Source organism: Narcine bancroftii, chromosome 10, assembly GCF_036971445.1.
Source record: "Narcine bancroftii isolate sNarBan1 chromosome 10, sNarBan1.hap1, whole genome shotgun sequence".
Lineage (NCBI taxonomy): Eukaryota > Metazoa > Chordata > Chondrichthyes > Torpediniformes > Narcinidae > Narcine > Narcine bancroftii.
This window is the reverse complement of record NC_091478.1, coordinates 63,933,421-63,954,989: the sequence shown is the minus strand read 5'-3', so window position 1 is coordinate 63,954,989 and position 21,569 is coordinate 63,933,421. Positions and strand designations below refer to the sequence as shown.

Sequence of the window (21,569 nt, the reverse complement as noted above, 5' to 3'; positions counted from 1 at the left end):
GCATCTAGGTATATCCATCCTGTCGAATCAATAGCCTGGATACAACACTTGCAGACTAAAGCGAATAGAACTAACTCTAATTCTGTTAATTCGCATTCATTTTTGGAACTTTAGTTGGTTTCTAGGATGCATGAAGGGTGAACGCCTTTGGTGAGGAGGCAAACAGTAATCAAGATAAGAGAAGACTTTTACTTGTCTACTAGTTTATGAAATTGGAGTAAATTGCCCTTTTTCAGGTTGAGTATCTCAAAAATCAGTTCTTGGTTCTTAATAAATAATTACCATAGATACTTGTGTAAAAGTTGATCTCATAATAAAGTCAACCCACTAATTTTGGCCAAAAAGGCTGGAATTTTCCATACATCTCATGTAAAAGTTGACCCTAATTCTTCACATAACAAATCAACAGTTGCAAGTATTAAAACAAAGATTTCGATGAGGAAATGAATTATTTTCTGTGTTATGTGGATTTTTTCCTTTTCAAACTTTATTTAAAAGATAATTAAAAAACATAACATACAGTATAGAAATAATCAAGAAAAGATTTTACATTAACACCCCTCCCACCCCTACAGCCAACTCCCTTAAGAGGAGCAACAAAAAAATAGATTATATATAAAAAAGAAAATATTATGAATGTTAATAATATTTCAAAGTATATTAAATGCATATATTTCAAATACTGAGACCACTTACTACCAAAAGAAGAATTATCATGTAAATTATAAGTAATTTTTTTCCATGACAACACATACTTTCAATTCATTGTACCAATGTGATATATTAATCTCAGTATCATCTTTCCAAGTACTGGCAACACATTTACATGCTACTGATAACACCAAATGTAGAAAAGCAATTTGAATTTTGTTCAATCCCATACCCCTTAACGAATACAAATTTCCCAACCGTTGGATCTAACGGTAATATAAAATTATATAATTTTTCCATAACTACTTTAATTCCTTGCCAAAATGATTGAACTTTAACACAAGTCCAAACAGCATGTAGAAAAATTCCAATACATGAGCCACATCTAAAACAAGTATCCGAATTACTAAACCCATATTTTTTTTTAGTTTTTCCGGGGTCAATTATAATTGATGTAAAAAATTATAATTAACCATTCCATATCTTACATTAGTCAATTTAATTACATTGTCCTGACACATATTTGCCTAATCATCTTTGGGGAAAAATATATACTAAATCACTCTCCCATTTAAGTTTCGATTTCTCCCAATCTGACTTATCCATACTATCTTGTAACAAATTGTACATAACTGAAACATAACCTTTTTTTGGTATGGAGGAAATCAAAGATTCAAATCTCGACGAAGTAGGTAAAATCATCTCTCTACCATAATTATCTTTTTATCAAAGCTCTAAGTTGATAATACACAAACAAAGAATTTACAAGTATACCAAATCTTTCTCTCAATTGATTAAAAGAAATTGCACCTCTACAAAACAATCTTGTATTGTCTTTATACCTTTAGAATCCCAAATCTTTAAATGATTATTAAACATTGAAAAAGGAATAAGCTGATTATTATACAATTGAGTTAAAATTGATAATTTATCTTTCGACCCTAACACCCAGTTTTTTTAATCCAAATCTTTTAATATTGGCATATCATATTGCTGTAACAAAATCAAATTCCAACGAAATATAAATTAATGTATCTCAACCCTAGAAATACACACCATCTCCACTTTAGCCCAGCTAGGAGGCTGGTCTAAATCCATCAATCTACTAACAAGCTTCAACTGCGTCGCTTAATAATAGTTTTGAAAATGTGGTAAGTGTAGTCCACCCAATGCATACTTCCATGTAAGTCTATGCAATGCCACTCGAGCTAATTTACCTTTCCATAAAAAATCTCGCACTGTTTTATTCAAATTTTGAAAAAAAGCCCTTAGAAAGAAGCTATTGACTGAAATAAATATTGAATTTGAGGAAAAATATTCATTTTAATACAATTAACCTGACCAATCAAAGTTAATGAAAGATCTTTCCACTTAATCAAAACTGCTTTAATCCATCTTAATATAGGTACATAATTTAATTGATGTAATGATTGATAATTAGTATCCATAAACACACCTAAATATTTAATTTTACTTGTCCACCTTAATTTTTTAATAGTTTTAAATTCAGAATAATCTCCCAATCCAACTGGTAAAATTTCACTTTTATGCCAATTAACTTTATATCCCAATAATTCTCCAAATTTCAACAAACACTCTTGCAATTGTTTCAACGACCATTCCGGTTCCGTCAAGTATACCAACAGATTGTCCGCAAATAAATTAATTTTATATTCTTCATTCTTAACCCTCATCCCTCTAATTTCTTCATTTTGTCCAATAGCCTGAGCTAATGGTTCAATAACCAATGCAAATAAGGCTGGTGACAGTGGGCAGCCCTGTCGAGTTGATTGAGTCAATTTAAATGGTGAAGAAATCTGTCCATTTGTCACCACACTAGCAATTGGGTTCGTATATAAAGCCTTAACCCAACCAATAAAAAAAGGGCAGAATTTAAATTTCTCTGAATAAAAAATCCCACTCAATCCTATCAAAAGCTTTTTATGCATCTAATGCAAGGTAAAATGCAAGGTTAGGTTGTTTTCGATATGCGTTGACCAAAGTAATAAATCGAAATATATTGTCTGATGAATTTCTATTCTTAATAAAACCTGTTTGATCAATATGTACCAATTTGGGTAAATATTTAGCAAGTCTATTAGCTACTACTTTTGCTATAATTTTATAATCTACATTTAATAAAGAAATAGATCTATATTGAGACACTTTTAATGGATCTCTTTTTTTGGCACCTGCAAGCTCACACCAAGACACAAGAGCAACTTGTCCGTGAACTACTCTTTGCAGACGATGCCGCTTTAGTTGCCCATTCAGAGTCAGCTCTTCAGCGCTTGACATCCTGTTTTGTGGAAACCGCCAAAATGTTTGGCCTGGAAGTCAGCCTGAAGAAAACTGAGGTCCTCCATCAGCCAGCTCCCCTCCATGACTACCAGCCCCCCCACATCTCCATCGGGCACACAAAACTCAAAACAGTCAACCAGTTTACCTATCTCGGCTGCACCATTTCATCGGATGCAAGGATCGACAACGAGATAGACAACAGACTCGCCAAGGCAAATAGCGCCTTTGGAAGACTACACAAAAGAGTCTGGAAAAACAACCAACTGAAAAACCTCACAAAGATTAGCATTTACAGAGACGTTGTCATACCCACACTCCTGTTCAGCTCCAACTCATGGGTCCTCTACCGGCATCACCTATGGCTCCTAGAACGCTTCCACCAGCGTTGTCTCCGCTCCATCCTCAACATTCATTGGAGCGACTTCATCTCCAACATCGAAGTACTCGAGATGGCAGAGGCTGACAGCATCGAATCCACGCTACTGAAGATCCAACTGCGCTGGGTAGGTCACATCTCCAGAATGGAGGACCATTGCCTTCCCAAGATCGTGTTATATGGCGAGCTCTCCACTGGCCACCGTGACAGAGGTGCACCAAAGAAGAGGTACAAGGACTGCCTAAAGAAATCTCTTGGTGCCTGCCACATTGACCACCGCCAATGGGCTGATTTCACCTCAAACCGTGCATCTTGGCACCTCACAGTTCGGCGGGCAACAACCTCCTTTGAAGAAGACCGCAGAGCCCACCTCACTGACAAAAGACAAAGGAGGAAAAACCCAACACCCAACCCCAACCAACCAATTTTCCCTGGCAACCGCTGCAACCATGTCTGCCTGTCCCGCATCGGACTTGTCAACCACAAACGAGCCTGCAGCTGATGTGGACATTACCCCTCCATTAATCTTTGTCTGCGAAGCCAAGCCAAAGATCTTTTTTTGGAATGATAGTTATTAAAGCACTTGAACATGATTCTGGTAACTTCTGATCTTCAGTAACTTGTTGCAACACGTCTCCAAATACATTAGAAAAATCATCATAAAAAAGTTCATAAAATTCCACAGGGAATCCATCGTCCCCTGGAGACTTTCCATTGGGCATTTCCTGAATAGCTTCCTTAATTTCAAAATCCGTAAATGGAGATTCCAATTCCTGAACATTATTTCCATCTAATACCGGTAACTTTAATTTAGATAAGTAAGAATCAATAGAACCATTATCCTGTTTCCCCTCAGAAGTATATAATTTCAAATAAAATGAATAAAACTGGTCATTAATTTCCTGGGGTTTGTAAGTAACTTTTGAATTCTTCTTAACAGCATTAATAGTCTGAGATGTCTGTTCAGCTTTCAATCACCAAGCAAGTACCTTATGAGTTCTTTCTCCCAACTCATAATAACATTGTTTAGATCGATTAATTAAGTGCTCAAACTGATAAGTTTGTAAAGTATTATAACGTAATTTCAACCTCGCTAATGCAACTTTTTTATCTTCTGTTACACCTTTCTGAAAATCTTTCTCTAACTCAGCAATTTTATTTTCTAACTCTAAACTTTCTGCCATATATTGTTTCTTAACTTTTGTAGAATTACTAATAATCTGGCCCCTCAAATAAGATTTTAAAGCATCCCATATTACAAAATCACTATCCACGGAATTAACATTCTTGGTCAAAAATAAAGAAATATGCTCTTTAACAAAAGTAACAAACTCTGTTTTTTTTCAATAACATTGCATGAAACCTCCATCAAAACGATGGACATACTACCTCCAAACTTTCACAAGAAAAAAGTAATAATGAATGATTTGATACAACTCTACTTTTATATTCAGTTCGTAATACTCTACCTTGTAAATGTGCTGATACCAAAAATAAATCAATTCTAGAAAACAAATCATGTTGTGAAGAATAAAAAGAGAAATCTTTCTCTGTAGGATTAACTTTTCTCCAAATATCCACCAAATTTAAATCTTTCATTAATTTGTGTTACCATCTTTGATTTCCTTATACTTTTTGGATTTCTGTCCAATAAAGAGTCCAGAACACAATTAAAATCACCACTAAGACATTTTCATTAGCTTGAGTTAACAGTAAAAAAAGCTTCTGAAATAAACCACTCATCATCTATATTAGGGTCATAAAGATTCACCAAAGTCCAAGATTCAGCAAAAACTTTTCAGTTCTCTCTTAATACTCTGCCAGTATACCCTTCTGAAGATTCCAATTCAAATGGTAAATTTTTATGAATCAAAATCGCTATTCCTCTTGCCTTAGAATTAAAAGAAGAAAAAACATGACCAACCCAATCTCTTTTCAATTTCAATTTTTTTTTCAGTCAGATATATTTCTTGTAAAAAAGCAATGTCAATTTTCTTTTTTAAAAAATATAAGCCAATATTCTCTTCTCTTAATTGGATTATTTAATCCCTGAACATTAAAAGTTGCAAAATTCAATTTAGACATCTTTTTAACTACTAATATATTTACACACTATAAAATAATGCTCCCCTCTATAATTCTTCAAGAAAAAAGGGAAAGAAACCCCCCCCCTCCAAAAAAACCAGAAAGACAAAAAAAACCACCCAAAGGTAGTAATACCCTAAAAATCTGGGTGTGGTAAATCCACTAGCGGCAGATGACTATCAAAATTTTAAGTGTCATCCACCCACCCCAGCCATATGCATATTTATTATTTAATTAAACACAATCAAATATACTCCATATATTCAACCCAATGATTCCAAACCCAACGACTACTCCAGATCTTCAACATCAAGAAGATTTTGTGTCAACTCCTATTTCTTTCCATTCTTTCCATACTCATGTCCATTTCCATTTCCACTCCTCTTAGGAGAAAACAGAGGAGAATCGAGGAGTTCCGGCAAAGAATTAGCAAAAACCAAAACATCATGATCATTTTCAAAGAATTGAGATTGAAAGTTTCCAAAAAAAAAACCTTCAAAATTGCAGGATAATGAAAAGCAAACTTATAGCCTTTTCGCCACAAAACATCTTTGGTCGTATTAAATTCTCGTTGTCTTCTAATAAACTCTTGGCTCAAATCGGCATTAAAAAAAGCACACTGTTATTTTGAACCATTAATGGAGACTGATTCTGCCATGCTTTCTGTACCACCATACGTAGAATCATTTCTCTATCTTGGTATTTTAAACAATGAACCATGACTGCTCTCGGTGTTTGTCCTGGAAGTGGTTTTCTTCTCAGAGCTCTATGAGCCTGATCCAATTCCAAGCCTTAGGAAAAAACTCTTTACCCAGCACCTCTGGGAACCAATGCTTAAAAATTTTTATAGGATCAGAACCTTCAATGTCCTCTATAAGACCAACTATTTTCACATTATTCTTTCAGCTTTGATTTTCCAACAAATCAATCTTCTTCAATAAATCTCTTTTTTGAATCCCCCAATCTACAAAAGAACCTTCCACTTTTTCCATTTTTTCTCTATAACGTTCCACCTGATTTTGACACTCAGAAAAGGCTGTTTCAATTTTCTTAAAATTATCTTGCACAGTATCAATTGATTTTATACATCTATTAATGTCACTCTTAACTACAGTCATTTCCTGTTTCATAGTTGACATTTCATCATACAGGGTATTCATTTTTATTTTCATCTCCATAAATCCTTGATTCACCAGAGTTGACATTTGTTTTGAACTTATTGTGTATTTGACAAGCAATCCCTTCCAAAACAGCAAACACTGAATCCATTCCAGATTCCACCTCCACTTTTTGAGGTCTACCTCCTTTAACTACAGGCTCCTCCTCCTGGACAAATTCCAATAAGGAAAGTTCCTCTTCTTCCTCAGTCATTGTAGATCCTTTAGATGAATGGTTGCGGGTCTGGACACCCGACGCCAGCACCCTGACCTTATCGGGATCTCTATGTTCGGGCTCCCCCACAGGCCATACCTTGTCCAGTAATTCTCGGACCTGGGATGCCCCATGCAAGCCAGGCAAAGATTATGGATAAGGAAGATGGCTATTGCTCTCACATTAAGCCAGCCTCCAGCCACCGCCTGCTTCTCTCTCACTGGGTGCTTGGGGCCGAAAGTCACCTTTTCACTGAAGCTAAGAGAAGACAGGGACAGGGACGGCGGGGGCAGCAGGGACGGGGATGGGGGTCTGAGCCAGTTTTATTTTAAAATTAAAAAATGCTAGTGATATTACAGTCTTTTATGGTCTTTATTTATCTAAATTCATTTAACACCCCGCACCTCCTGTTTTGTGCAATTTTGAACATCACATTTGTTAAAGGGACTGCTATTTTAAAAGATTCCAAAATCTGGAAGATTTTGAACAACCGGAGGTGTCTGGTCCCAACAATCCTGGATAAAAGATTAGGCACCTATAGAAGAATTTAGTGCTAAAATTTTTAAATGCTTCTGCTACTGGTATGGTATTTTGGATTCTAGTGTGAATTTCAGCCCCTCAAAAGTAGTATAATTGTAATATTCAACCCCATAAATTTAGCATTAAAAATGGTGTAGAAAATGTGACTTTTACACAGATAAATATAGTATTTTCTTCATGACCTGGAGAAGGGAGCTAAGTGTAAGGTTTCCAGGTTTGCAGAGGATACAAATGGGAAAACTGTGATGAAAACATTGAAATAGTATAGATATCCAGATTTTAAAAGCACAATGAGTATAAAGGGCACTTTATCTGAATGTCTGTAGTATTCAAAACAAGGTCAGTGAACTTGTGGCACAAATCAGTACGAAGGGGTATGATTTAGTGGCCATTACAGAAACATGGTTGCAGGGTGGAGAGGACTGTGAATTAAATATCCAAGGATATCAGATAATATAGGACAGGCAAGAATGCAAGGGAGGTGAGATAGAGCTCTTAGTTAAGGATGAGATCAGGGCAATAGTGAGAAATTATACAAGATCCAAGGAGCAACATGTTGAATCCATCTGGATAGAGATTAGGAACAGTAAAGGGAAAAAATAATCTCTGGTGGGAGTTGTCTATAGGCCACAGTGGCACAAGCAATATTGGAAGCATGCAAGGATGGAACAACAGTTATCATGGAGTATTTTAAAATGCACATCAACTAGGAAAATCAGGTTGGTCGAGGCAACGTTGAAGAGAACTTCATAGAATGCACACGTGATGGATTTGTTGAACAACATGTTACTGAACCTACGAGGAAACATGTTATCTTGGATCTGGTCCTGTGCCATGAGACAGGTAAAACTGGTGATCTTGTAGTTAGGGATTGTCTTAGGAAGAGTGATTACAGTATGATTCAGTTTATCATACTGTTGGAAGTTATAATAGTTTGGTCTAAAAGCAGTGTGTTAGGCCTACAAACTACAAGGGGATGAGGGAGGAATATTATTAAATAAACAAATTTAGATAAATTTTCAATTTACATTTATATTAATTTGGGATATGCATATAATATGACCTGTTATTTGTTTAATTAGAACCATTTGTATGTAGGATTTATATGTAAAAAATAAAAAATATTTTAAAAAGCAGAAGTTATTACAATTATACAAACCGGAAAAGAGTGGCTAAAGTGAAGGTTGGTCCTTTGGAGGATGAGAAGGGGTAATTTAGTAATGAGGAAATGACTGAGGCTTTGAATACTATGTTGTGTTGGTCTTCATGGTGGAGGACATGACTACAATGCCAAAGACCAATGTTAAGGATGTGATGGGAGGTGAGGATCTGGAAATAATAGTTATCACCAAAGAGCTGGCACTGAGAAAACCTGAGTGTCTAAAGATAGGCAAGTTCCCTGGCCCTGATAGAATGCACCCCAGGGTACTGAAAGAAATGGAGAAGTTATAGTAGAGGTTTTGTTGATAAAAGAGGTTCACCAGGTTGATTCCAGAAATGAGGGATTTAGTCTGTGAGGTGAGATCGAGTTGCTTTGAACTGTACTTGCTGGAATTTAGAAGAATGAGAGGGAATCTTATAGAATTGTATAAAATTATGAAAGGCATAGATAAGGTAGAGGAAGGCAAGTTGTTCCCATTGATGGGGGAGACAAAAACTAGGCAATGTACCCTCAAGATTCAGGGTATTAGATTTAGGACAGAGATAAGGAGGAACTGCTTTTCCCAGAAGGTGGTGAATCTATGGAATTAAGTGCCCACTGAAGCAGTGGAAGCTACCTCAGTAAACATTTTTAAGACAAGGTTGATAGATGTTTTACAAATGGGGGAATTAAGGGATATGGGGAAAAGTCAGGAAGGTGGAGATGAGTCTATCATTAGATAGAAGAGAAAGCTCAACGGATCGGATGGGCTGCTCCTATTTCTTATGTTATAGATGGATTTAGCTAGTGGGGAAAAATCTGTTAAATGTAGTTGATGTTGAAAAGTGAAAGGTGTACTTTGGAGAGAGGTATCAATAGGGAGATTATTCTTCAAATATAAATAAGGAAAGAAAAAGGGGTTCTTTGCTTTCTTGTGTAGGAATCACAAAAAAATTGATGTTTAGAGGACAAATGACACATTTACCTTTTTTTTGCAACAAGATGGGAATTTAAACTACTGTATATTTCGGCTTCAACTGGCAGATAAGTTTGGACCCCATTTTCAGTCTCATTTTAATGGTGTATAAGTCAACCCCCAAAAATCACGATGACTGAGCTGTTGGGCGTTGACTGAGGATGGTTGTTATGAAGGCTCCAGGAAAACGACAAGGTATGAAGTGAATTTTAAGTTAAAAGTAATAGAAATAGCCAAGAAATCCAGCAACAATGTTGCTGCAAGAAAATTTGATATACCTTATATTTTGGCATAAAAGTCAACTGGCAGATAAGATGAGCCACCCCCCCCCCCCCCACCCCACATTTTTCAGCCTCATTTTAATGTTTTTATGATATATCTTGCATACAAGTCGATCCCCCATTTTAGGGCTGTCTGGGGATCCGAGCAACAACCCAAACTTTGTTACAACACCCCAATCATCAAGTAACAAAGCTGTAAATTAATCAAGCAAATAAAAAAACGTTAAAAAAACCTGTTTCTGGCTGAAAAGATGCAAATGGAGCTGGATCCAAGACTTCAGCCAGAGTCGGAGACTTCAATCTCCATATTGGGTGTGGTGGCATCCACATTGAAGAAGTTGCCTTGCTGCCCAGGTGTGCCCAGGAATCATGGCTACGTGTCAGTTCCCAGGCAGGAGCAGCGACCTCGTTCTCCTGGCAAGAGCGGGAACCTCAGCCTACGTGGTAGAAACGGCGACCTTGTTCTCCCAGCAAGAGTGAGAGCCTCTGCCCACGTGGCAGAAGTGGTGACCTCATTCTCTTGAGCAGGAGCAGTGACCTTGTTCTCCCAGCAGGAGCAGGAACCTCGGCCTACGTGGCAGAAGCAGCGACCTCGTCCTCTCAAGCAGGAGCGCCAACCTCGTTCTCCTGGCAGGAATGGGAGCATCAGGAGTGGCAATCTCAGTTTACTGGGCAGGAGTGGCGACTTCAGCCTCCCAGTAGGAGCGGAAACTTTAGGCTCTATGACTGTAGTATGTCTGGGTGAGTTATGGCAGCACCAGTGGTGGGGAGGTGCTTCCAGGGTTGACTTATACGCTGAATTGGTTTTCAAGGGTCGACCTATACACTGAATCTTTATGGAGTGGTTTTTGAACTGAATTTAAGGTCTCAAAAGCTTATCTGGCATACAAGTCAACTCTCCATTTTTGAGAGTTTTTCGGGTTTCATGATTCAACTTATATGCCAAAATATACAATATATGAGAAGTTGGTAAGAGATTAATGACTTTTTAAGAAAAATACCAAAAAAGGAAATGTTTGATGAGAAGAATCACTCGTTGCCCAGAGTTGGAAAATCACTTCACAGCATGGGTATGTGAACAGAGGTAAGATTGTGACATAGTCATGCAAAATAAAATAAGAGCAATGCAGTGGGCAAAGTCACACCCAGAACACAGTAAAGATTTTGAAGTTATAGAAGACTGGTGCAACTGTTTCATGAACAGGAAAAATCTGGTATTACAACAAAAAACAAAATTTGCTCAAAAAACTACCAAAAGAACTTGATCATAAAGTTTTAAAATTTCACCAGTTTATTATACTAACTGGCAGAAACACCAGTTTGCATTGGCAAATATTGGAAACATGGATGAAACCCCCATGAATTTTGATATGATAGGCAATAGAACAGTGGAATAGAAAGGTGTGAAAACTGTGCAAACCAGAAGTACAAGCCACAAAAGGACCAGGTTTACAGTGGTGTTATCGTGCATGGCCAACGAGATGAAGTTAAGACCCATGGTTATCTTCAAGTGTAAAATAAAACCTAAAATAAATTCCCAGCAAGTATTTTTGTACATTTTCATGAATAAGGATGGATGAATGGATGAAAATGGTGTAAATCCATAGATAGACTATGAGGAACAGGCAGCCAGGCGGTTTATGCAAGAAATGGAGTTTGCTGGTCTGGGATATGTGTTTCGTAGCCTCTTAACAGAGAAGAAAAAGTAGATTAGCGCTAAATAATACCTATGGGTGGTTATCCCAGTTGGTTTGATGACTCTATTGCAACCATTATTATGGATGTATAATGCTTGAATGTTTTTGGATCTACACTCCATTAGACAACTGAATTGTATATGAATTACAAGTGACTTGTAAATGGAAGGGCAATTGGGAGTCAAGAATCAAGTCACTTGCTGTAGAATCACAATTCTTATGTTCAATTATGGTCAATGTTGATCCCCAGCATATTGATTCTAGCAAATACCATGAAAATATGTCAAGTTATGTTCAGACTCATTGATGATGACAAACATTCACTCACATATACAAATATTATTTTCCATTCAACAATCTGAGGCCAAATGCTGCTGGGCATGGGCATAAATGATGAATGCAACTGAACTGATCAGCAAAAAATCCTACTTTGAATTTGAAGGTGAGTGTGATTATGCTTATAATGGGAAAATGGGAAAAAATGGGAACATATTCGAATTACCTAACCTAGCTCATGACAAAGTTTTGGTTTTGGCATCACACTACCTGTCCTTGATAGCTTCTTGCTGGCCACCTGTACTTTTCTGTTTAGATCAAGGTCAAAAATCAAAATTTAAATAGTTGTTATACACTAGTTGTGCCCAAATTATTTTTTTCTCCTTCTATGATTCACTTTTATACCAGGATTCATTTGCTGGTAATCATATCAATAGAAATGCCTTCATAATTTTGGAGAAATGTTGGCCATCTGAGCCAAAATTAAAAGTGCTCAGGCTTTTCCATATTTGACCATTGTCATTATGTATAATCAAAGAGTTAATTGAGCTAAAATTATTATAGAAACAATAATATTACAAACAGTCATACTATGGGGAAACAGGCCCTTCAGCCCAATTTGTCCATGCCAATTGAAAATATCCCACCCACACGAGTCCCACCTGCCTGCTTATAAGCCATCTACCCTTGTCCAATTATGGCTTTTTGCCTGTTGGTCTGTCCTCCTCCCCTCCTCTCCCAGTCTTTTTATTCAGGCATTTGTTTGCTCTTTGCTCATTCCTTGAAGAAAGGCCCAGGTCCAAAACCCTGATTCTATATCTTTGCCTCCCATCGATGCTACATGACCTCTGAGTCCCTTCAGTATTTTTGTGTTTTTACCTTGTCCCTTTAAACCTATTCTATCCATGGATTCATCCAAATGTTTCTTTAACATTGCAATAGTACCTGGTTCAACTACCTCCTCTGGCAGCTTGTACCATACACCACCCTCTGTATAAAAAAAAGTTATCCCTCAGATTCTGAATAAATATCTCCCTATGAACCCCCTTTCCCCCACCCCACCGAACAGGGCGAAAATAGAGTGCAAGGCCCTGATGACCGTGATGGTGGTCATGTCTGGGCGGGGGATGGTGAACAGAAAACGTGAATACTCGTCAATAATGTTGAGAAAATATACATTTCCACTGGTGGAAGGGAGGGACCCTTGAAATCGACACTTAGTTATTCGAAGGGGCGGGATGCCTTTATCAGGTGTGCTTTGACTTGGTGGTAGAAGTGTGACTTGTACTTCACGCAGACCTAGCAGGACCTGGTCATTTCCTTGATGTCCTCAATGGAGTAGGCAGGTTGGATGCCTTGAAGAAATGAGCCATGCAGGTGATGCCTGAGTGACAAAGTGGTGACTGCAACTGGCCAGTGTGGGCAGAGGTACAGCTTCCTCTTGACTGGACATCTGGAGTCCATTGAGAGTACCTGGCCTGTATGCTATGTCGTAATTATAGGTGGAGAGTTTGATCCTCCACCTAGCAATCTTATCATTGTTTATTTTGCTTTTGCCCCTTTTTGCATTATTAAACATAAATGCCCCTGATCGCTGGTCAGTGAGTAGTGTAAATTTTCTGGCGGCCAGGTAATGCCTCCAGTGCCTGATGGCCTCTACAATGGCTTGAGCCTCTTTCTCCACAGATGGGTTCCAAAGCTCATGGCCTTGTAGGGTGCGGGAGAAAAAAGCCACCGGCCTGCCCACTTGGTTAAGGGTAGCGGCCAGAGCTTCATGCATGGTGGTCTTTGCAATGTAGCTCCAAACATAGCTAAAAGCTACCTGGGCTTCAGCCGACAATGGGAAAGAGGTGGACTTTAAGAGGGGGCAGACCTTATCTGCATAGTGAGGGACCCACTGGGTGTAGTAAGAGAAGAAGCCCAGGCACCTCCTTACGGCTTTCATGGTCCTCGGGATTAGGAGGTCTAACAGGGGGCGCATTCGATCGGGGTCAGGACCAATGATGCCATTCTCCACCACATAGCCCAGGATTGCCAGACATTTTGTCTGGAACATGTACTTACTGGAGTTATACATCAGGTTCAGGGTCTTGGCTGTGTGGAGAAACTTCTGGAGGTTGGCGTCATGGTCTTCCTGAGAGAGTCCACAAATGGTGACGTTGTTGAGATAAGGGAAGGTTGCCTTCGACCCATAATCATCGACCATTTTCTCCATCTTTCTCTGGTAGACAGACGCCCCATTTGTGATACCAAAAGGGACCCTCCGAAACTAATAGAGCCGTCTGTCTGCCTCTAATGCTGTGTAGGGGCAGTCGTTGGAATGGATCGGTAACTGATGGTATGCAGCTTTCAGGTTGATGATCAAATAGACCTGGTACTGCACAATTTCATTTACCATGTCTAAAATTTGAGGAAGGGGGTATGCGTCCAGGAGTGTGAAACAATTAATTGTTTGGCTGTAGTCAGTCACTAGCCTGGACTTTTCTTCCCCTTTCACAACTACCACCTGGGCTCACCATGGGCTGTTGCTAGGTTCAATAATGTTTTCTTTGAGTAGCCGCGGTGTCTCAGTTCTGATAAATTCCCGAGCTCCCATACGGGTTGAAGGCCACCTTCCCTTATATCACCTACTCTTTGCAGCAATTGGTTTGCAATCAGGAGTCAGGTTCTGAAACAGTGGGGGGGGGGGGGGGGGGATCAATATTTAGGGTGGAGAGACCACATGTGGTGTCCTGCTTTTGGAACCTTCTGTTCCACACCATGATTGGAGGGAGTGGGCCAGAGTACTCCATGGTCATGCTTTTAAGTATACACAGGAGCGCACAAATCCTTCAGTACATACAGTCGGAACTTACAAAATTCCCCTCCCACCCCACCTTTACAGTTGGATGTACTATACAAACTCCTGGATTGTTGCAGAGTGAGAGTATGAAGCTAGAAAAATATGACAATCCGTCGGGTACACTCTTAAATTGTACCGCTGAACCATCAGAGTTTATAAAGCTCTCCGTGGAGCCAGGGTCTACTAAGCAATCAGTCAAATTTCCATTTACTCTCACTTCCATTGTTGAGTTATTCAGTTAGTGAGGTATTGCCTGATCCAGGATGACCAGAAATTCCATTGCTCCCCACACTGATGTCAAGTCTCTCCTCTTGGCCCATGGGCAAACAAGACGACACTGACCTCAAGACGCAGCAAGATGGCCATCGTGGCTTCCTGTGATGCTTCACTTCCGGTTGCAGGTCCTGTCACGAGGCGCAGCAAGATGATAGTGGTGAACAGTATGGAGAAGCAGAGGCCAATCCTTCAGGATTCAGGCACAGGTCGAGCGATGACTCGGGGTTGCACACGCAGTCACTCTCTTTAGCCTGGCAGACCTTCACCCAGTGCCCTCACTTACTGCATCCTGCGTGGGGCATCAGGCACGGGAGTGCTGTGCCTGTCCATAGTAGTAACATCCCCGGTTGCGGATGGCCGCAGTGGTCAGCATTGGGGATGCAGGGGTCACAGGTGCTGCAACGACCTGGTCCTGTGAAAGGGTGCTGCTTTCACCCATGAGGTTGTCAGCTCCTAGTTAGTTCTGCTTGAGCGCTTTCAACAGTTCCAGGGTGCTAGCCAAGTCTTACTTCCCCAACTCCAGCAGTCACTGCCTCGCGTACCTTGACCTCACTCCTGCCATGAAGGTGTCCCAGATTTGTTCCTCTTCTCTCACCCATGCCGTGGCCACTTTGTAGAGACATTTTCTGGTCAGAGCCCACAGTTCAAGAATATAGTTGTCCAGTGACTCACCCGGATGTTGCCAACGTTGAGAGAGTCGGTGTCTCGCTAGTACATAATTCTGGGGCCTCATGTAGTGGGCCTTCAAGCCTTCTAAGGCTGACTCATAGGTGGCACAGTCTCTGATGACAGCGCACCCTTTGAGGCCGACTTGAGAGAGAAGTGCTGATCTCCGTAGTCCATCCAAGTTGAAGACATCTGAGTGGCCGTCAGGTAGGACTGGAAGCACTCCAGCCAGTAGGCGAATTCCTCTGGGGCCTCATGGGACAGGGGGTCAATCTGGAGCATGCCTGGCTTCAACAGGGCTTCCATCCCATTTTAAAGCTATTAAATTTGTTACGCGACTGAATGCACTCAAAGACGAATGAGACAAACATGCTTTTAATATCTTACAATCAATGGCTAGTAGGCACAATAGTCCTCAGGTGAATCTGAGGTAAGGCAGGAAAACCAGGTTTATATTGGGGTAGGTTTGAGTGGAGCCAGCCATCTGAACAACACATAGACAGTGAATTCCAGTTCACTGCAGTACATTTTAATGTATGTAAATCTTCTCCCTCAGAATACTTTCTAGTAACTTTCCAATCACAGATGTTAGTCTCACTGGCCTGTCATTCAAGGCTTTTCTCTCGAGCCCTCTTGAATAGAGGCACAACATTTCCTTTCCTCCAGCCTTCCAGCACCTCAGCTGCATTTAATGATGACTCAAGCATCTCAGTTAGAGCACCTGAAATTTCTTCACCAGCCGATCAGGCACAAGGAGATATGCCTATCCTTGCTTGTGTCTCAAGATTTCAACACTTCCTCAACTGTAATACTGACAGTTTTCAAGACAGCATCATTGATTGCTCCAAGTTCCTCAGTCCTCGTCCTTCTCCACAGTAAAACAAAGAAGTACCAGTTGAGGACCTTGCCCATCTCCTGCAGCTCCACACAGAGTTGATGAAGTAATTAAAATCATTATTATTTAGCCACACTATAAAATGTCAAAGTTAACTGATTAGCATAATTATTAAAATTATTGATATTTAGCTGCCCACTCTAAAGTGTCAAAAGTTATACTGATTAGCATATTTTTTCTTATTTACATTCCAGTCTTTAGAATTGCCTTTTTTTCCAGAATTAAAGCACAATTAAGGATGACGTTACTCACTGCCAGCAGCAACAACTGGTGAATTATTATAGTCAGCTTCATTTCCTAAAATTATTTAAAATAAAACAAAGTTTATCAATAGTTAATCAATATTTCAGAACTACAAACTAATTTTGAAAAGCTTACTCACAACAAAAGGCATCATTGATTTTCGAGTCACTGGTAAAACCCACTAGATGAAAAGAGGTGAAATTTTATTATTCTGTTGTTAGAAAAGCTAAAGGAAGCACTGCATTATTAATATATATGTAAAATTTACAAATATAACATGTACCGAATAGTTTTCTTTTGTTAAGCATAAAATGACCTAATGATATCAGAATCTGTCAAATAAAATTCTACTTTTACTTGATATATAATGTCATTGATGACCTTACCTTATATTATCTTTAGAAATCAAAAACTGCTAATAAATTGGTTAATTGCTTTATCAATTTGCTAATTAATCACAAATTCAAACCCTCTGCTGAAAAATGACAAATATACTCCAAAGATGATCAAAAACTTAGAACCAACCCTAGTTCTCTTATACCTGCACTAATGAAGCAATTAAACATACCCGTGTAATCACAAACACCTATGAAGCCAACTGTCCCAACATTATGTGCCCTGAAATGAGTGACAATGTTTTATATGTGCTATAATTTCTACATGATCAAAACGAAATGTATACAAATAGCTTGAATAAAAACTGGATTGTGCATTTTAATTACATGTGAATTGTTTGATTAGAAATTTAAAACTGTGGAACACAAGCACAGGGGCAAATAAAGGAAAATAGTGTCTTTGTCCCAAACATTATTGAGGGCATTGTAGATAAAATGCTCTTCCAAGTAAAAATGCTTCTGGCTATCATTCTGGAGGCATCAATGCTTAAAAAAAAAGTTTGTACAATCAATAGCCCCTTTCACACTGACACTTTAACCCAGAAATTAACCACCAATCTATCAGTTAACATGCCAGTGCGAGTGCTCGTAAACCAGCACGCAGGGGTCAAATTACCCCAGGGATGAACCACCTAGGGAGGTAGTATCATCGCCGATTCATTTTGAATCAGTGATGGTACTGTTTCACCCAGTGTGAACGGGACAGAGGTATGCAGGACGTCTCTGCTGGAGGATAAGTGCCCCTTTGCTCTGCGATGCCAGGTGGTGAACGTGAAAGAGCGCAGAGAACTGGTGTAAACGACTTCACCGGTATTTTAAAATGGTTAGTTGAGTCACCAATTTAGTGGTTTGCCAATGTGAAAGGGGCTAATTTTTCCAAGTCTAACTAAATTTGCACCAACATTGTCATATATTAAATACATTTAGGGACAGTATTCCAATAAAAAAGTTTAGAGTGTTAGAATTACAATTTCTCCCTCCAATTTCTTCCATTCCGGTGATTGCTCTGAAACCTTGGTTCAGCAGATGCCCATTCTATAATTGTGCATGTTGACAGTGCACAATCACAGATCATCAGTAATGTAGAAATATTAATGTTAAACTCAGTGCTGTCTTCAAACAATTTCAAGGCAAATACACTTTTCAGCAGTGGTAACTGAAACCTAAAATGCTCTTCCAAGTAAAAATGTTTCTGGCTGTCATTCTCTCCAGTTGGCTGCTTTCTTTTGAAGCTTATAGGTGCTTAGAAAGAACAAGGCTAATATGCCTCTGATGCTATTTTACATATTATTCAGGATATTAAAATATTGATACTAAATTTGATGCATTTGTACAACAGTAATTGATCTAACATTACAGAATAGTTCATTTTCCAGCTTAAAGAATTTTCATTATTTTAAATAAGACATTGGTTAGTGTGACAGAGTATATAGAAATTATTTGGGGAGATAAATTGGGAAAGGTTTGTTAGAGTAGGTCACATGTAAACACTTTAAAACAGATCTTATTTGAAATACTGGAGACATAGTGGCTTCTCATACCTTTTTGCAAGAGCTCTGAAGAGTGCTCAAAAGATGTCACTAATGGATTGTTGTTGATCAAGGCAACAGATGAAAGAGCAGGCTGGAGCCACTATTGTCTGCAGGAGAGTTTTGCTGTTGTAAGAGTGTCATGTGGTTTTGCAAGCAGAGAGAGTCAAACAGGCTTTCTCTCAGTCTCAGTGCATGAGAGAGAGAGAAAGAGAGAAGCAGAGATCACTTGACGGTGAAGAGAAGCAGAGATCACTTGACAATGCCAGCCAGCAGAGGTTGCTGGGACTGAAACAGGACAAGCTGGCATGCTTTTGGAAGACAGCTTGGTCAAAGCCCTTGTGGTTCATGCAAGAGGAGAGGACTGGCTGTCTAATGTTTCACTTGGAATAAGGGAAACAAAAAGGAACTCTGTGATGACCTGAAAGAAAGAGGTTATCATCTGGAGAACCCTTATGTTTCATCAGCAAGACACTGAGGTGACTGGTGGAAGTATATCAGTTGTGGATGTCCTGGAACAACACATCTCTCTCTCTGAAAACCAACAAGAACCTTCCTGAGCAGTAACCATTTACCTTACAAGTACCAAAACCTAGTGAACTTTATACATGTTAAATTCTGTGCGCAGTATAAGAATTGCCTGCAACCAGTGAACTTGGAGGAATGAGAAGTCAGATTGGATTGTGTGAACCAAAGAACTTTTCTGAACTTACACACATGTGCACTTAGAATTAGAAGGGGGTTAAGTTAGGTAAAGTAAGTTAATATTGATAAGTTAAAGTGTGATTCTATTTTTATGTTTAAATATAATTAAAATCAACTTTTGTTTAAGTAACCATTTGTCTTGGTGAATATCTATTGCTGCTGGGTTTTGGGGTCCTCTGGGCTCGTAACATTAGCCATAAATAAGCACGATGTTGGTCACTTCTTTCAAACAAGAGATGAAGTCAAATTGGGAAAATAGGTATATTGATTATGCTGTCAGCTGAATGATACAATTTTAGTCACAGCTTACAAGTTGTCCATTTCAGTGTCACTCCAAGCTGTCAAATGAGCTGTAACTCTTAAATCTTGTCATTTGGTTGACAGAGAATTAACACACGTTAATCGCAATCCCACCCTTCAAGCAAGTAAGTAAATTTGGAATTAAAAGTAGTATCAATAACAATAACCGTGAAAGTTCTGAAGTGTTGTAAAATGCTATCTGATTCATTATTATCCAGAAGCCAAAGAGAAAATACAATTCATAAATACGCATAGCGAAGTATTAAACTGTAAAAGGGACCTCAGACTGTTGAAGTGTGTGTGATATCAATATATTACATCCAAATGTCATAATTAATTTACCTGAGGTCTGAGATAAAGGACCCGGCAAATTTTTTTTTAAAATGTGACCACATCTCTCTCTCTCTCTCCCTCTTACCCACACACCACCCCCACCCTGGATTCTGCATAGTGGAAAGCACAAAGCTATTGGACTAGAAGCATTTTCCAGCTAACTACCGAATTTTATGGCACATAAGACCTACTTTTTCTCTCAAAAATTGGCTCAAAAATATTCACCAGGTGAAGTTGATATTAGCATAATTGATATCATGAATGATATTGGCGTCAATGTGCAGGTGAAATTGATTAGGTTCTTCTAGCAAAGATTTGGGGTCTTGGGGGCATTCAGCTTCTGCTGCTCACACTGGAGGATGGTGAGCTATTACATGAAGAACCAGCCTCCTGTTCGCCGGTCGCAATTTCCCGGCGGGCCGTGTGCGTGGTGGGCACTGAGCATTGAACATTGGCGGGGAGAAGAGGCAGCCTGACCCAGGCCTGGTGGCATATGAGCCAGTTGCTGCACTAGGTGGTAAGTGCTGTTACTTCGGCAGAGAGGTAAGGAGCTATGGGTGACCAAAGGAGCATGGTCGCTGCAAGGGTGCAGAGTGAGCACGGAGTTTGCTGCTGGGAGAAGCTCCTTGTGATATTAAAGTGAAAATTATGATTCTGATCTGTTGCGTGAAATTAAACTATTTTATTTTGAAGTGTTGTACAGTGGCATGTGCAGATGAGTCGAGGAATTGAGAGACACTTACGTGTAAATGCACTAAAGAATTTCTTAATATTCCCTGCTGAAATGATGGGAGGGTGTTTCTTATATGCTGTCAAATACAATAAATAGCAGTTTTCCACAGATTACTCTCGAGGGCAATAAAAACAGAAAATACTGGACAAACTGTGTACGTGAGATAGCATCTGGTGCTATTACTGTCCATCGTTCTTGGGCGATCATCCGCACCTTCGCATTGGCAGTCGTGGCAAGGGTCGATCAAGGTCGAGATGAGCGGGCTTTAGTCGGTCAATTGTAAACGTCTCTGGATGTCCCCCAATGTCCAGTATGCAAGTTGTACGATTGTTTCATAGCACTCTGAAGGGCCCTCATATGGCCTCTGAAAAGGTGACCCTTGTGCAACTCAATGCACAAACACAAACTCACAGACCCAGAGTCTCTTTGGGGTGAAGGGTGTTATTGTTACATGCCTTGACATGGGAACTAGGGCCAATTTTCCAAGCCACTCCTTCAGTCTGCCTAAGACTTCAGTTATGGCACCTCCTGTCCGCATGCTGTGGCCACAAACTCCCCAGGTACAATGAGTGGGGGTCCATAAACCAACTCAGCCAATGAGGAATTGAGATTCTCCTTGGGTGTCGTTCTATTCCCAGGAAGATCCAGGGCAGCTTATCAGGTCCCTACAGGTGGGCCATCAGTGCAGCCTTCATATGCCGATGGAACCATTCCACCAGGCCATTTGACTGTGGGTGGTAGGCTGTCATATGGTGGAGCTGCATTCCCAGCAGTTGCGACAAAATGATCCAGCGTGAGGAGGTATACGGTGGGCCTCTGTTGGAGGTGATGCTTGCGGGTAGGCTGAACCAAGATACCCAGGCAGAAATAAAAGCTGTGGCACATGAATCGGTCAATGAGACCATCATAGGAACCACCTCAAGCCACCTAATGAATCTGTTGATAACAGTTAACAAG

The 21,569-nt window shown here is 39.5% G+C and overlaps 1 protein-coding gene across 5 annotated transcripts in view; it reads right to left on the bottom strand.

Moving 5' to 3' along the window:
* The window catches only part of LOC138744630 (diacylglycerol O-acyltransferase 1-like), a 132,679-nt gene that overhangs the window by 20,037 nt on the left and 91,073 nt on the right, over positions 1 to 21,569 (bottom strand). For all 5 annotated transcript variants that reach the window (XM_069901078.1, XM_069901079.1, XM_069901080.1 and 2 more), the window contains 2 exons: positions 16,757 to 16,798; positions 16,627 to 16,671 (listed from right to left, as the gene is read on the bottom strand). In XM_069901078.1, the coding sequence (XP_069757179.1) occupies positions 16,627 to 16,671; positions 16,757 to 16,798 (87 nt within the window). The remainder of the gene's footprint in view (positions 1 to 16,626; positions 16,672 to 16,756; positions 16,799 to 21,569) is intronic.